Here is a 13,159-nt window from a genome sequence, read left to right as displayed (position 1 = left end):
GTTTTATTATGATAAAAGTTTAGTTTAATTATAAGATGCGAAGATGAAACTATCATTTTTATTGTTAATTTCATTAAAAAAATCAGTAATCCAGAATATTCTCTTACAAATCTATTCTATTTCTGCAGCATTTCGACTATTTTAAAGTGTGGTTTCCTTGAACACTTTTTTACAAAAAAATGAATTCTTTTTTTGAAAATACTAAAATAATAAAAAGAACCAGAGTTATCGTTTAACAAATTTAACAAAAACAATAAAAAATAAATATGAAAAAAACAATTTTAACGCCTTTTTTAATCATTTCTTACAGAGTTACGGCAATGTGAGCCCCATTTATTATCACCCGTTATTTTCCAAGACACGCATCGAAAAATGTCAAGATAATAGTGAAGTGTTTCGAGACGGTGTGTTTTGGTTGATTGATTACTTTCATTTTCAATGTGCAAAAAAAAGATATTTATGTTCAAAAGAAAGCCTAAAAAGAGAAAAAATGGTAAAGAGTAAGTGATAACCGATTATCGAAAATGCAGTAATTGTGTCAAAAAAAGCTTTTGAGAACAAACTGAAATGTTGTGCCGCCCCAAAATAGATTGGCAAACACAGTTGGTCAGTAAAATAGCTGTTATTTTACAACGATCAGAAAGGAAAAACGACAAACAATAGCTGGAACAAAAAAGACATAGCCAAAAGTCTTTTCAAAGAGAATCAACATCAACTGTTTTTACAGAGATATCGCCAATTTTTGCTTGTAATACCCACAATAAAGAAAACCACGAAAGAATAAAAACATTTCCATATACAAAACACTCAAATGGTGTAAAATTAGAAAACGTGTGAAAAAAACTATTGTTTGGTGTTTTTTGCCGTTCTACAAAGGAAAATAAGATCAACTTCAACAAAAGCAAGCCATTCGATGTGAAACGCCTAACTGTTAGAAAGATTAATATTCCAAATATACGATGCTGTTTTTCTAAATATACAAGGCAAATAATTTACGCCACACTATATGAATCTCCCCGTTAATTATAATTACAAATTTCACACATGAGACGCGTCGACATGTCAAGCGAATTGACAAAGAACAAGTACCAAGCGTACAAAAACTACCAAGTCTACCAAGAGGCGGTCCTCATCGACATGCTAGTCCCCTTTTGCGACATCGTTTTTGGAAGACCGTCCAAAAGAACGACCACCACTCTTCAGTTTTTGTTTATCAAGGAACTCCGGTTCGACGGGTATGTTGTCGACGTGTCTGAGTTCATCGAGTCGCGATGTGAAGACATTTCGAACATGGAAAAGAAGAAAGGAGTCAAAGAAAAAACCTCAATGCGGCGGTGTGAGAACAACAAGTTTACCGAGTGTCTCCACCTTCTCATCGACATTCTCACGGAACTTGGCTACTTTTTCAACACGTCGAAGTCACAAGGCAAAAATGGTATTGCAAAATCCGAGACTATTCAGAGGATTTTCAAAGACAATAAGTGTTTGTTTAGTAAGCAAGAGATCATGGGACTTGGCAAAGAGATTCACCAAAGAATCGTGAAGACTGTTACTTCAAACCCAAATTTTGTCCTTACAGCAAATGAGATCAGACCTAATGGTACACTTTCCGCACATCCCTTCTGTCAATTGTAAATTTAGACGTATTATTTCTTGTTGTACATCACATATTATTAATAATATAGACGTATTATTTCATTGTATATCAACGTTATTATTATTATTATTTTGTTATTCTTTTCTGTATATTTACTGTTCTATTATTATACTATTTAATAGCTACAGAAGAACAAAACTGGTTAGTATTAAAAAGAACTAAAAAAAATTAAGAAGTATCTTTATGAGCAAACGACAGTTAGTCCTTCTAGTTGGCCTCCCTTATGTAGGCAAATCGTCGATCCACCGAGTTGTATTTGGGAAGAAGACACCTGGTGAGACCGTCAATTTTAAGCCAACCACTCACATCCAAAAAATCAGTTTGATATCTTGTAGTCATATTTCTTGCAGCAAATCAATGGTATTAATCAACAGAAGTTGAAGGGTTTTCAACCCCGATAGAAGTGTGGGATATTCCAGGGAAGGTGTTAATGGAAATGGATGAAACGATGATGGTGAAGATGTTAGAGGAGACCGTTGCAGTTGTTTACGTGTTCAATTGCCAGACACAAAGTTTCAGCGAACAAATTAAGTACATGACACAATTCATCGAGTTGGCGTACAAGACAAACAACACCATTTTATTCGACTTTCTCCTTCACAAGTGGGACGCAGAGTCGTTGATTGCAGACAAGATCGATATGAAGGCGACAGTCGAATCACTTGCGCAAAAGTCACTTGCTGCACAAAAGATTCCAATTGACTTCACTCTGACAATGACATCCATCTACGACAACTCTCTCTTTCTCTTTTTCTCATCAACATTCAACTTGATCTTAAAAAATACGGCTGCTTTTTCAAGTCTTTTGCAAAGCTTTACAACAGTGTGCCCCGTTTTAGACGCATTCATCGTTCATACACCAACCCGTTTTTATATCGCAACAAACAAAGGCAACCCACACTCTTACGGATTTTTGAAAGAGGCCTTCAGTTTCTTTTTGGACGTGTTCTCAACATATTCGACTGAACAACAAATGGTTTCTGGGAAGACTGTCATCGAATGTGGTAATAACATGTTCGTGTATATCAAAGTCATTTCACAATATTTCTGTCTCGCAATGTTGGTCGACAAGGAGAATTCAAAGAACATCACTGTCTACGACTACAACTTCGACCTCTTCAAGGCTTCCGTCCTCAAAATCCTCGAGTGCAATTGATCACTTCTTGTGTTATAATTTGTTCGTAACAATATAATAACATTTCTTGTCGTTTTTTGAATTGTACCAATACAACTTCAATAACAAAACAATAGAATTATAATATTCAGAATTTCACAACTTTAAAACCAAAAGGTGCATGGCACCGTTCAGGCTCTTCATACCCATCTAATGAGAAAAAACAGACTATGTCTTCGTCAACCACTTCGATGGTGTCTAAACTCCCTTCATTTTTATTCGCTTTAAAAAAGCTAAAGACCTGAGAGAAGTATTTGAGAATGCTTGGCATTGGCTGTTGGTATGAATATTGAGACTTGGATTTGTGGTAAACTGGTTTTTAAACATAACTTGACAAATTGAACACTAATTGAGTCGATTTTGTTTTGTATTTGATTTATTCCGGTTTTTAATAGGCGGATTACGACTATAAATATGGGTTTCAAATTATTTAATACAATTCGAGACAAGACATTTCTATTCAATAAATATTAAATCTTTATGTTTTCGATTGGAAAGTGATATTATATTACAACAGTCAATAAATTGTCGTCTCAAACACAAAACAGAAATTGAAAATTCACGACTTAAGGAGATAAGCTTTTTTAAACAAAAATATAACAATTGTATCAAAATAATAATTGTGTTTTAACCTTAAAATATATTATTATGGTTAAAATAAATTATAAAAATAGTATCAAATAACTTTATATTATATTAATAATTATTATTATTAAATTCGATAACTATAAAAATCAAAAAGTTAACAATTTAAAAAAAAATAACTCGAAACTATTATTAATAGTAAAATACAATATATATAAAAACTAGAGAAACAACTATAATATATAGTATACCAAATTAAATATATTAGATAAACAATAACTATAAAAGAAAAACTAATCATTGTATTTTCTAAAAATGTTATTCACCAAGAAAAAGAACTTAAAAATGTAGAGATGAGTAAGAAGGGTGGAAAAAATGAAAAGAAAGAAGAAGTTAAAGAAGTCAAAGAAGAGGATCCATTCTTAAAGACGCTTCTCACAAGCTACATGAAAGAGACCCCATCAAGAATCAAAACAATCGACTGTTTCATCATCTTTCAGCTTTTGATGGGAATTTTAGTGTTAATATATGGCTTTTTGTTTTGTCATAACCCACTTAATTCCTTTGTTTCTGCTCTTTTCTCGTGTTTCGGGATGTTTGTCTTCACAAGTTTGTTTTCTTTGCTCTCCAATTCTTATGCACGACTTATCGATAGTGTCTCTTAGACTTCGCGAAGGTGAAAGCAACAACGCTCGTGGCTATTTTGTTGAGTACATTTTCTGCGTCATTCTCCTCCAACTTGCTGTTGCAAACTTTTTAGGATAAATTGACTCATAAACTTTTCTTCTTTTTCTTGAATGTGTTAAAAAAACTATAAAACTTGAACACAAGACAAACTCACAAATTCGATTGAATAAATCCAAATAACACGTTGTTCTCAATATTCCCTTTAAACGTCCCATTGTCGGCCAACTTCTTTACTACCGTCTTGTACTCTTTATTCTTTAAACAGTTCAGAATAAATCCAACCAAGTTGTCCTCAAAAAGCTTCTTTTTACTACACTTCTTAATCGCTTCTTCAACAGTGTCAGTTGTGATCCCAACTATCATCTGATCGTAATATTTCGTTGCAATTATCAACAATGCAGGAACCTCCTTGACACACAACTGAATACTTTCTTTGTGTTTGTCAATTGAAAATTTGAACCCTTTTAATATCATCTCGCAAACTACTTTGCACATCTCATAATCCTTTTTCATCGCAGCCTCTTCAAACATCGAGTCGACACTCATCTTTTCATTTTCCATTGGCACCCCATTGATTATCTTCATCAGGAGTTCCTTCCCCCCAACACCTCCTCCTAGTGCAAAATGCTTGACAAAAGGTAGAATTTCGTTGATGACGTCTTCCTTCCGTTTGTACATCTCTTCTCGGTCCATCATATACACAAAAAAGAATATCGCATCTTCAACGTTTCTTCCTTCAATCAACAACTCCTTCGCATCATCCACATAATCCATAGAATACCACGTAAATGGCACCAACAGTCGAAGAGCTCGTCCATCCTGTTGTATCATCGAGTGAACATCCGTAGACAGTAAGACTAGTGGCTGTAAATCGACATTCCGTATCCGAATTAACACGTCGAGGGTTTTTGGCATGTTTTCAACCAACTCAATCACAACGTCGGTCATTCCCATTAAATACGTCTCGCACTCTTTATTCGATACCAAATGTTTAATAACACGATACGCGTCTTCGTCCAGTCTCTCCCTCACACAATCGAATAACCACTCCTTCTCTTCTTTCAAAAAGCAAATGGGGATCTTTTCTATTATATTGACAACACTTTTGGTAAAAGGTCTTCCGTGTTGTTTGACCAAAGTGATGTGATACGGAGTGACCGGTATTTTATCCAAGAACCTGAACAAAGAAAGAACAGTCCTCTCGCCAAATAAATCCGCCGATTCACTTAAAAACTTCACAAATGGCACAACCAACTTATGGCAAACCAAATACTCTTTAAAATCTCCAACACTGCAACTGTACAACAAATCAAGCAACTCAACAAGTTCGTCTTTACCCAGTTCTTCCCACATCAATGTTAGTGCCCCATCAATAACTTTCTCGTCAAATTGTTGCTTTGCAACAAGAAACCCCAAATTTCTCATTTCAGGTAATGTAGAGTGGAGTAACAAATCAACGTCTTTGTGGAGAGCGACCTCAAAATTGCTGTTGCTCTGAATTAACTCAAATACACGAACCTCTGGATTTTTCTTTGAAGCGATGATCAAGGTGTGTACCCCACTTGGCGGGAAGATGATTGGCAAATTCACCATTTTCATTTCATTAATAAGTCGAACAATGACTTTCACTGTATCCAATGAGAGTGCGGAATACCCTAGGAACTCTGGTATCGCCATCGCCAACTTCGGGTGTTCTGAAAAAATAGACGGAATTTGTTCAAAGAGGATATCAACAAATCCGACAAACTTCTCCATTAACCCTGTTTTGGTCGCTTTCCACTTCGTTGTGAGTTGAATGAATATGTCAAGTATTCCACTTGTGTATATCACAGTCGTTGCATTCCCGTTGTCAATTGAAATGACCGCCGCCAAATACAACAGTGTCTCTGCCACAAAGGGGTCGTTTGTTGGGAGAACACTTTGTGCTTGTAAAATATAAGTGATGAGTGGTTGAAGTACATCTAATGCCATCAAATTGTCTTTGTCTTTTTTAATGATAAACTGGGTGAAAAATTGCAGCTGGGCCGCTTTCAATACGAGAGACTTCTCTGCCACAAAACAACACACCAAATACGAGAAGTACCCATCCGCCTCAATGTCATTTGAATCTCCATGAATGAAAACGTCTCGAATTTGTGGTGTTTTGACTGCAATAGCAAAAGATGTATAGACTGACTGCAGTAACGAAAGGTTTTTTTGTTGTTCCAAAAACAAAATTGAGGAGTTGACAAAGAGGGACGCGTCTCGTTCCTCCATCCCAACAACAGATATTATCGAACATATTAATTGCAATAAAATTGCGAACGAGTGGATTGGAAGTTTTTTGAAGAGGGGCAACAACAATGGCATAATGTTTGTCTTTGTCTTTTTTACAACATCTTCGTTTTTGTACAAAGTGTTAAGTAAGTGTAAAACCTCATGGAGTACCTTTCCATCGTCACTTGTCAGAAGTGAAATTAACATTTCGATGTTTTCAGGCGTCTGTAAAATTTCGGTTTTGACGTTGTTGTTTTCGATCAATTCGTTGATTGCAACCAGTGACTGTAATGGCGCGTTTTTCATATTGACAAACAGTGTGCAAATGAAAGATGTTTGAATGTAATAATCAACCAACTCGGTGTGATACCGTGCTGCTGTTTGCAACACTTTGTAACACCTTGACATGAGCTCAAAATCAGTTCTCGAAAGCATGATGAGCGAGTCAATAATCCCACGACTAAGAAACACAACACTAGCCTCATCGCCATATGTGTTCAGCATCACTTTACTCAATTTTAATCCAACAACTTTCTTTGATCTGACTGCGCTGTTCAGTAATATCTCAATAACATCCGGGTGTTCTTCAATCATCAATTCACAGAGTTGGTACTTTGGAATATCTTTGTTGTCCACTATAAATTCCAAAATTGATGCCGCAGCAATTTGAGCTGCTTCCTCCTCTTTCACAAGTTTGACTAATATCTGAATGAAAATTGGAGATGTAGTCAACTTCAAAAACACACTCCAATGCGCCTTGATCAATTTCACAATTTCAACTATAGCCATGTGATTTGTCTTGTCGTATTCGTCCATGAGCGAGTCCATCTTCTCCAGTATTCCATTCTCGAGGAATGGAACCACCGACTTTTGAGTTTTACTGGCTGCTATGATGACAATAATAAGTGAACTCAAATTGTCTCGGTCAATCATTTTGACCAAATTTCGACACGCACTTTCATTCAGTTTAGTTTTTGTCATTTCGATACCACATGCGATGAATCTGTACATCACCTCAACAACATTTCTATACTTCTCATTTTCTTTGTATAACACGTGTAACATCGACAACATCGAGTCGCTTACAAATTGTTCCATCACTCGTTCAACAAACTCCCCTTCCCTATTTTCTTTTACTTCTATAAACTCCTTCCTGTAGTCGTTGATTTGGTAATTCTCGTTCTCGACAAATTCTCTTGCCTTTGTAAGACTTTCGACAACCTCTTCCATTGTTCGATTTGGTTTGTCGGTCGCACCCTTCATGGACCCGACAACGACGTTCCCAAGGATGAACAGAATCTCTTCATGTAATTTGGTCATCTTACTCAACTCCAAAAACGCCTGTGTGTCGAACATTATACGCGTTCTACTATCCGCCTTAATTCCAAGGACAAATATTTGTATCAGTGTCGGTTGGTACTCTGGAAATTTCAGAAGAAACATCATTGCGGGGATAATCCCACCGTTCACAAGTTCAAAGATGGTGTATCGCGAGTTGGAATAGTACGTGAAATTGGCGAATGCAATCATTTTCGTCTGGTCGCTCCCATCAATAAAGTAAGTTGCGTAGACTGAGATACACGTCAAGTGTTCGTTGTTGTGTTTTTCGCACAAAGTGCAGAACTTGTTTTTCGACTCACCAATACAGTTTGAGCAGAAGTACCTTAAACAGCATTTGCATTGTTTACGTCGCACAAAGATGATACCATACTGTTTACAACAGACCGGGCAATAATCAAAAATGTTCAGTGGTTGAGGAGCTGGCATGCGACTCAAGTTATTTGGTTGGAATGTTGCCATTCTTAATCCTCACTAAATTTTCAAGTTGAACCAATTCCTTTTCGTTTTTAAATTTTTTTAATAATTAATTTGATTTAAAATGTCATTCACCCAAACACTTCAAATCTTTTTGACATTTTTACTGTTATTAAAAACAAAACTAATTGAAAAAAGTCAACGATGTCGACTTACGACTCTAAACAAAGCCAACAAATCATAGTCGTCGTCGGCGCTACAGCTTCTGGAAAATCAAGTGTTGCACATCTTCTTTGTGAACAATTCAATGGAGAAATCGTTAACGCTGATGTCATGCAATGTTATAGAGGGGTGCCTATTGCTACAAATAAACCCTCGTTGTCTGAGCGAGAAAAATATCACTACCATTTGGTCGACTGCGTCCCCTCCTCTGTAAACTACACAATTCAAAAGTGGGTCATCGATGCGGACTTGCAAATAGAACAAATCGCAAAGCAAAACAAAGTCCCAATCGTTTGCGGCGGGACGTCGTACTACATCGATGCTCTTATTTACAGACATGAATCCAACCAATTTGACTCGAACGAATTGACACACAGAAATGGAGAAAAGGCAGATCAAGAAGATTTGGATTTTGAACTTCCTTCCGAAGAAATGCTGTATAAAAAATTGGAGGAAGTTGATCCTCAAATGGCGGAGAGACTTCATGAAAATGATACAACGCGGATACGAAATGCGTTACTCTTTTATTACCGAACAGGGAAGACATTATCATCACAACTACTTGAGGATAAAGTTGATGTGAAATACAAAGCAGTTTTTGTATGGGTAGACGCTGCATTGGTTTTGTTGGACAAGAGAGCAGACACTCGTGTTGACGAGATGGTGTCGAGTGGTGTTGTTCAAGAGAACGTTGAGTTTATAGAATCATATAAATTCGAGTTGGAACAATTGGAATGGAAGTGGGGAATTTGTATGGCGATCGGTTTGAGTGAATTTATTGACATCCGTCTAAACAAGGGCACCATAGAAGATGCAATCCTGAATATGAAAACACACACAAAGCAATACATCAGAAAACAAATCCGGTTCATCAAGAATAGATTTATAGCACAGCGGAATGTTTTAATGTATCATTTTATTCACAACGGAGATGTGAAGGTTGGATTTGATCAAGTGGTTATCTTTGTCAAAAACGCGATGGAATCGACACTAGAAATGTCACCCACAACGAGTATTGAAACTAAAAACTTTGTGGAATGGAAGAAGTACTATTGTGACGTTTGTAAAGTAACCTTGAATGGTGAAAACGAGTGGAAGACCCACTTGATTTCTAAAAAGCATAGAATCGCTACACAAAGATTAAATAAATATCACCCACCAAAGTAACATAAACTATAGTTTAATTATAAATTTAACACTTTGTAGAGTTTGCTAAGAATTCGACATTCGTTACAACTCTAATAATTAATTATACTAAATATAACCAATTCTATCATCTTATACATAAGCAAACTATAATTTATTCATAATAAAAACAAAAAAGCAAACGAATTGAAACTATATTTCCAATCATTTCAACCAATCAAATAAAATGAAAAAAGAATTGCCAAAGAAATGAGTAATCAAAGAAAAATCCATTTTAAAAAAAAAAGAATACCATATTAAAACTAAAAAGTTAACATGTCAGAGTTTTCCCCGATCACCACAGCAATTTCCATTTTCAATTTGAAGAAGTGTAGGTATGTCCCAAACAACCAAGGTGGATATTATTTCATCGACGACTCCACACACGCCCTTTTTACAACAACTACCAAAGACCCGTTCATAGAAGAACTTCCTTATAAAACTACTGAGTCGATCGCGTCGTTCTGTTTTGACCAAGAAAACGATTTGTTTATATACACAACGTTGAAAAACCAACGTGTCATCATCGTTAAGTATAAAGACACGATTTTACAACGCGTGGAATGCAACGAAGACGTGAAAGGGATTTCGTTGTTTCAATCGACTGTTGTGGCAATTACTGAGACGTTTTTCTATTACTTTGATATCAAAAGAAAGTCTGCTAAGTCGATGAAACACAAACAAATGAGCAATTGGAAGTGGACTGCTAGTTATATCGTCTTGATGACACAAACCAAAAAACAAATCATATTCAGCGTGTTTGAAGTTTGCGACACAATGCATTTCATTCAAGACATCTCTTTTCCCATCTCAACAACACTTCCAATTTCTTTCGACTTGGCAACCATCTTCAACTATTCTTTCATTTTCGCATACGAACCCAATGCAAAGTCTGCCATTGTCATCCGAATTGGTCCTCAAAATGATGAGTATAAAGAAGTCATTATTCCAGTCTATACATTCGCCCAAGTCGCAGTCGTTTCCGACTTTTTACTCGTCATGACATTTTCTATTGGCGTTGTTTATTACTTCTCAGCCGGGGAGTTCCATAAAGTAGCCGTTGTTAAATTGCCACCACTCTGTTTGTTGTTTATTTGATGGTAAAAATAGTGTTTGAAACGATTTAACACAACAGCACAAGACAACATTCGGTTCAACCAATCTCACTTCTTAAATTTCAACGAGAGGTCTATCACTACTTTTGGCATCGACTTTAGCGCAATATCAAGTTACCTTCCTTGTCCCGACAGAACAGCAATTCTATTAAAACATCACTCTCCCGTCACAGTCATTCAACAATCACTTTCACAAATATTCGACGACTTTTATAAGGGACACATTCCGTTTGAGACAATTCGAAAAATATTCTCTAACACAACAAACACGGAAATCATTTCTTCTGCACTCTTGGAGTGGCACCCCGACCCCCCAGTGTTTTGTTTCATCGTGTTGGAATTCATTAATTCGTGCCCAAAGAAGATACCAGCTGGGGTATTTATTAGGTACATCAACGAGCTTATTAACGACAACCAAATCACTCGATTACTTATGATGTTGCAATGCCATGTGATACCAGACGACGAGGTCATTGCATTGCACTTGGTGTCAAACAGAGACAAGTGCGACTTTCTATTTCAATTTGCACTGGACATGCTTAAGCGGATGAAGAACAAAAACACGCATATATTCGAAACACTTATTATCCACCAAGAATACGCAGACGCTCTGATGTTTGCAATTACACACAACGTCGACTTGAAATCAAAGGACATCTCGGACATCCTCAGGCACGTCAAGGACACATTGCTTCTTTTCCAACTCAACCAATTTCTCATGCAGAAGTGAGTGTATCCTTCGTTTGTATAACTCAAATACGTTACTTTTCGATGTTAAATAATATTACTCATTTAACTACTTGTAAGAAATTACTAAATAATAGTATTTTTTGCTTCTTTAAAAAATTACTCAAACATGCTTTTAATTTGAAATGGCACTTCTTTTGTTTGTATATAAAATTTCAGTAACTGATATGTTTCAGAACAATGAATGTATTACCTTATATCTTTTTAATATTCATTTACGCAATAACATCCACTCATAAGGTAGAAATTAAATGAGAATATAATCTAAGACATCGTTAATACATACAAATATTTAGAAAATATGATCTATTACTTTTTAATTATTTATAGTATAAATTAATAAAATCTCTTCATAAAAATAATTATATTAACCTATATTTTTTGAACTCGTAAACATTACCATAGATCTATTTTAACATTGAATTGTATAAAGAAGTTTTTTATTTTCATTATTTCACAATTACCATACATTATATTACTATAAATCTATATTATATAGTATAATTATGTTTTTTATGTTTAACTATATTATTAATCATAATAAAATTAATTAATTTATTAAAACTTTATTAGTCATTTTTTAAACTATTTAAAAATCATAAACTATTTTTTGATTCATATTTAATTAATTACTAGAGTCATTCAAACAACGTTGTCCGATCACTAAAGGTTGTATTTTTCTTGTTTTTTTACTGATTGAAAGAACATTCTTATTGATACTTTTATAATGACATTTTTTAAATAATTTAACAAGTTATTTTGAAAAAAATAAATAATCCAAAAATTTAAGTATTTTTAACGCATTTTAAATCATTTTTTCTTTACAACGAACACTAAATTCGAATTGCTTATCAATGTAATTTAATCTTTTTTAATCAATTTTTATTTTAAAAAAAGAAAATTATTTTTATTTAACAACAAAAAAGAAAAATCAATGAAAAATATATTTTACTAAAAAATCACGAACTTGTAATTATCAAATTAATGGAAGCACTACCACCATCTTCCTATATTAATTTAACAGATTTTACATCACGGCGACTCGACTTTAATGATTTATTGACTCCAATAAATAATTGTGAGTACAAACACACAACTTATGAATTTTTTGGGAAACAACTTGATACAATAACAAAACAATTCTTCCCTTTATTTAATTGTTGTGTTTATAATTACAACAATGTGATGAATTATTCAGTTGTTTATATAGAAGATGCAATCAGTGACAGCCAAAATGAAATTAATTATTTAAACTCTCTTATCGAAAAATGTCAAATATTTATTGATTGGATCACCAAAGCAATTAATGTTACACAACACACTTGGTTGTTTAAATTATTTGAATCAGTTTGCCATTCCTCGTGCAGGGTTTAATCAATTATACAACTTTCTCGTGTTAAATAATATACCACTTCCAGGAGAAAGAAATGTGGCACCACCAGAGCAAGAAATTTTGTTATTCCAAAACAACGACCATATTATTAATGAACTGGAAATTGCAAACAATGAAGATGTTATTCAATGTCTTCAAACGCAACAAAAAGATTCACAAGTTGACTGTGAAGAAAATGAAGACAATGAACGTTCGGAATCTTCCGTTTCAATGCAATCAATGGACTGTGAGTGCAACAATGACCCCCAAATAGAAAAACTGTTAAATAACGACAAATTTGATTGCGGGGGATTGGAATTGTATTTAGAAAAAATGGGATATCTAAACGAATTGGTCAACGTAACGAACGCGACTTTGAGATTTTTGGGACTCCCAAGAAATGT

At 34.7% G+C, this 13,159-nt stretch overlaps 6 protein-coding genes across 6 annotated transcripts; 5 read left to right on the top strand and 1 right to left on the bottom strand.

The window, feature by feature from the left end:
• Positions 1–1,044: 1,044 nt before the first annotated feature.
• EIN_098500 (hypothetical protein) lies at positions 1,045–1,635 on the top strand (the record flags this gene model as incomplete). Its single annotated transcript, XM_004254246.1, has 1 exon — positions 1,045–1,635. One exon carries the CDS (start codon positions 1,045–1,047, stop codon positions 1,633–1,635), a length of 591 nt encoding a protein of 196 aa, XP_004254294.1.
• A 205-nt stretch (positions 1,636–1,840) lies between these two features.
• Positions 1,841–2,813, top strand: EIN_098490 (hypothetical protein; the record flags this gene model as incomplete). The annotated part of the gene is made up of 2 exons (XM_004254245.1): positions 1,841–1,976; positions 2,032–2,813. The coding sequence occupies 2 exons, from the start codon at positions 1,841–1,843 to the stop codon at positions 2,811–2,813; spliced, it is 918 nt and encodes a 305-aa protein (XP_004254293.1).
• A 956-nt stretch (positions 2,814–3,769) lies between these two features.
• EIN_098480 (dolichyl-diphosphooligosaccharide--protein glycosyltransferase subunit DAD1, putative) lies at positions 3,770–4,181 on the top strand (the record flags this gene model as incomplete). The annotated part of the gene is made up of 2 exons (XM_004254244.1): positions 3,770–4,025; positions 4,072–4,181. 2 exons carry the CDS (start codon positions 3,770–3,772, stop codon positions 4,179–4,181), a joined length of 366 nt encoding a protein of 121 aa, XP_004254292.1.
• A 72-nt stretch (positions 4,182–4,253) lies between these two features.
• On the bottom strand, positions 4,254–8,159 carry EIN_098470 (hypothetical protein; the record flags this gene model as incomplete). Its single annotated transcript, XM_004254243.1, has 1 exon — positions 4,254–8,159. One exon carries the CDS (start codon positions 8,157–8,159, stop codon positions 4,254–4,256), a length of 3,906 nt encoding a protein of 1,301 aa, XP_004254291.1.
• A 159-nt stretch (positions 8,160–8,318) lies between these two features.
• On the top strand, positions 8,319–9,503 carry EIN_098460 (tRNA isopentenyltransferase, putative; the record flags this gene model as incomplete). The annotated part of the gene is made up of 1 exon (XM_004254242.1): positions 8,319–9,503. One exon carries the CDS (start codon positions 8,319–8,321, stop codon positions 9,501–9,503), a length of 1,185 nt encoding a protein of 394 aa, XP_004254290.1.
• Positions 9,504–9,797: 294 nt separating this feature from the next.
• EIN_098450 (hypothetical protein) lies at positions 9,798–11,366 on the top strand (the record flags this gene model as incomplete). The annotated part of the gene is made up of 2 exons (XM_004254241.1): positions 9,798–10,602; positions 10,657–11,366. The coding sequence occupies 2 exons, from the start codon at positions 9,798–9,800 to the stop codon at positions 11,364–11,366; spliced, it is 1,515 nt and encodes a 504-aa protein (XP_004254289.1).
• Between the last annotated feature and the right edge of the window lie 1,793 nt (positions 11,367–13,159).

The sequence above is a fragment of the Entamoeba invadens genome (assembly GCF_000330505.1).
Source record: "Entamoeba invadens IP1 unplaced genomic scaffold scaff_1105074725199, whole genome shotgun sequence".
Classification (NCBI taxonomy): Eukaryota; Evosea; order Mastigamoebida; family Endamoebidae; genus Entamoeba; species Entamoeba invadens.
Note: the sequence above shows the minus strand (reverse complement) of the source record. Positions and strands in the feature narration are given on the sequence as shown.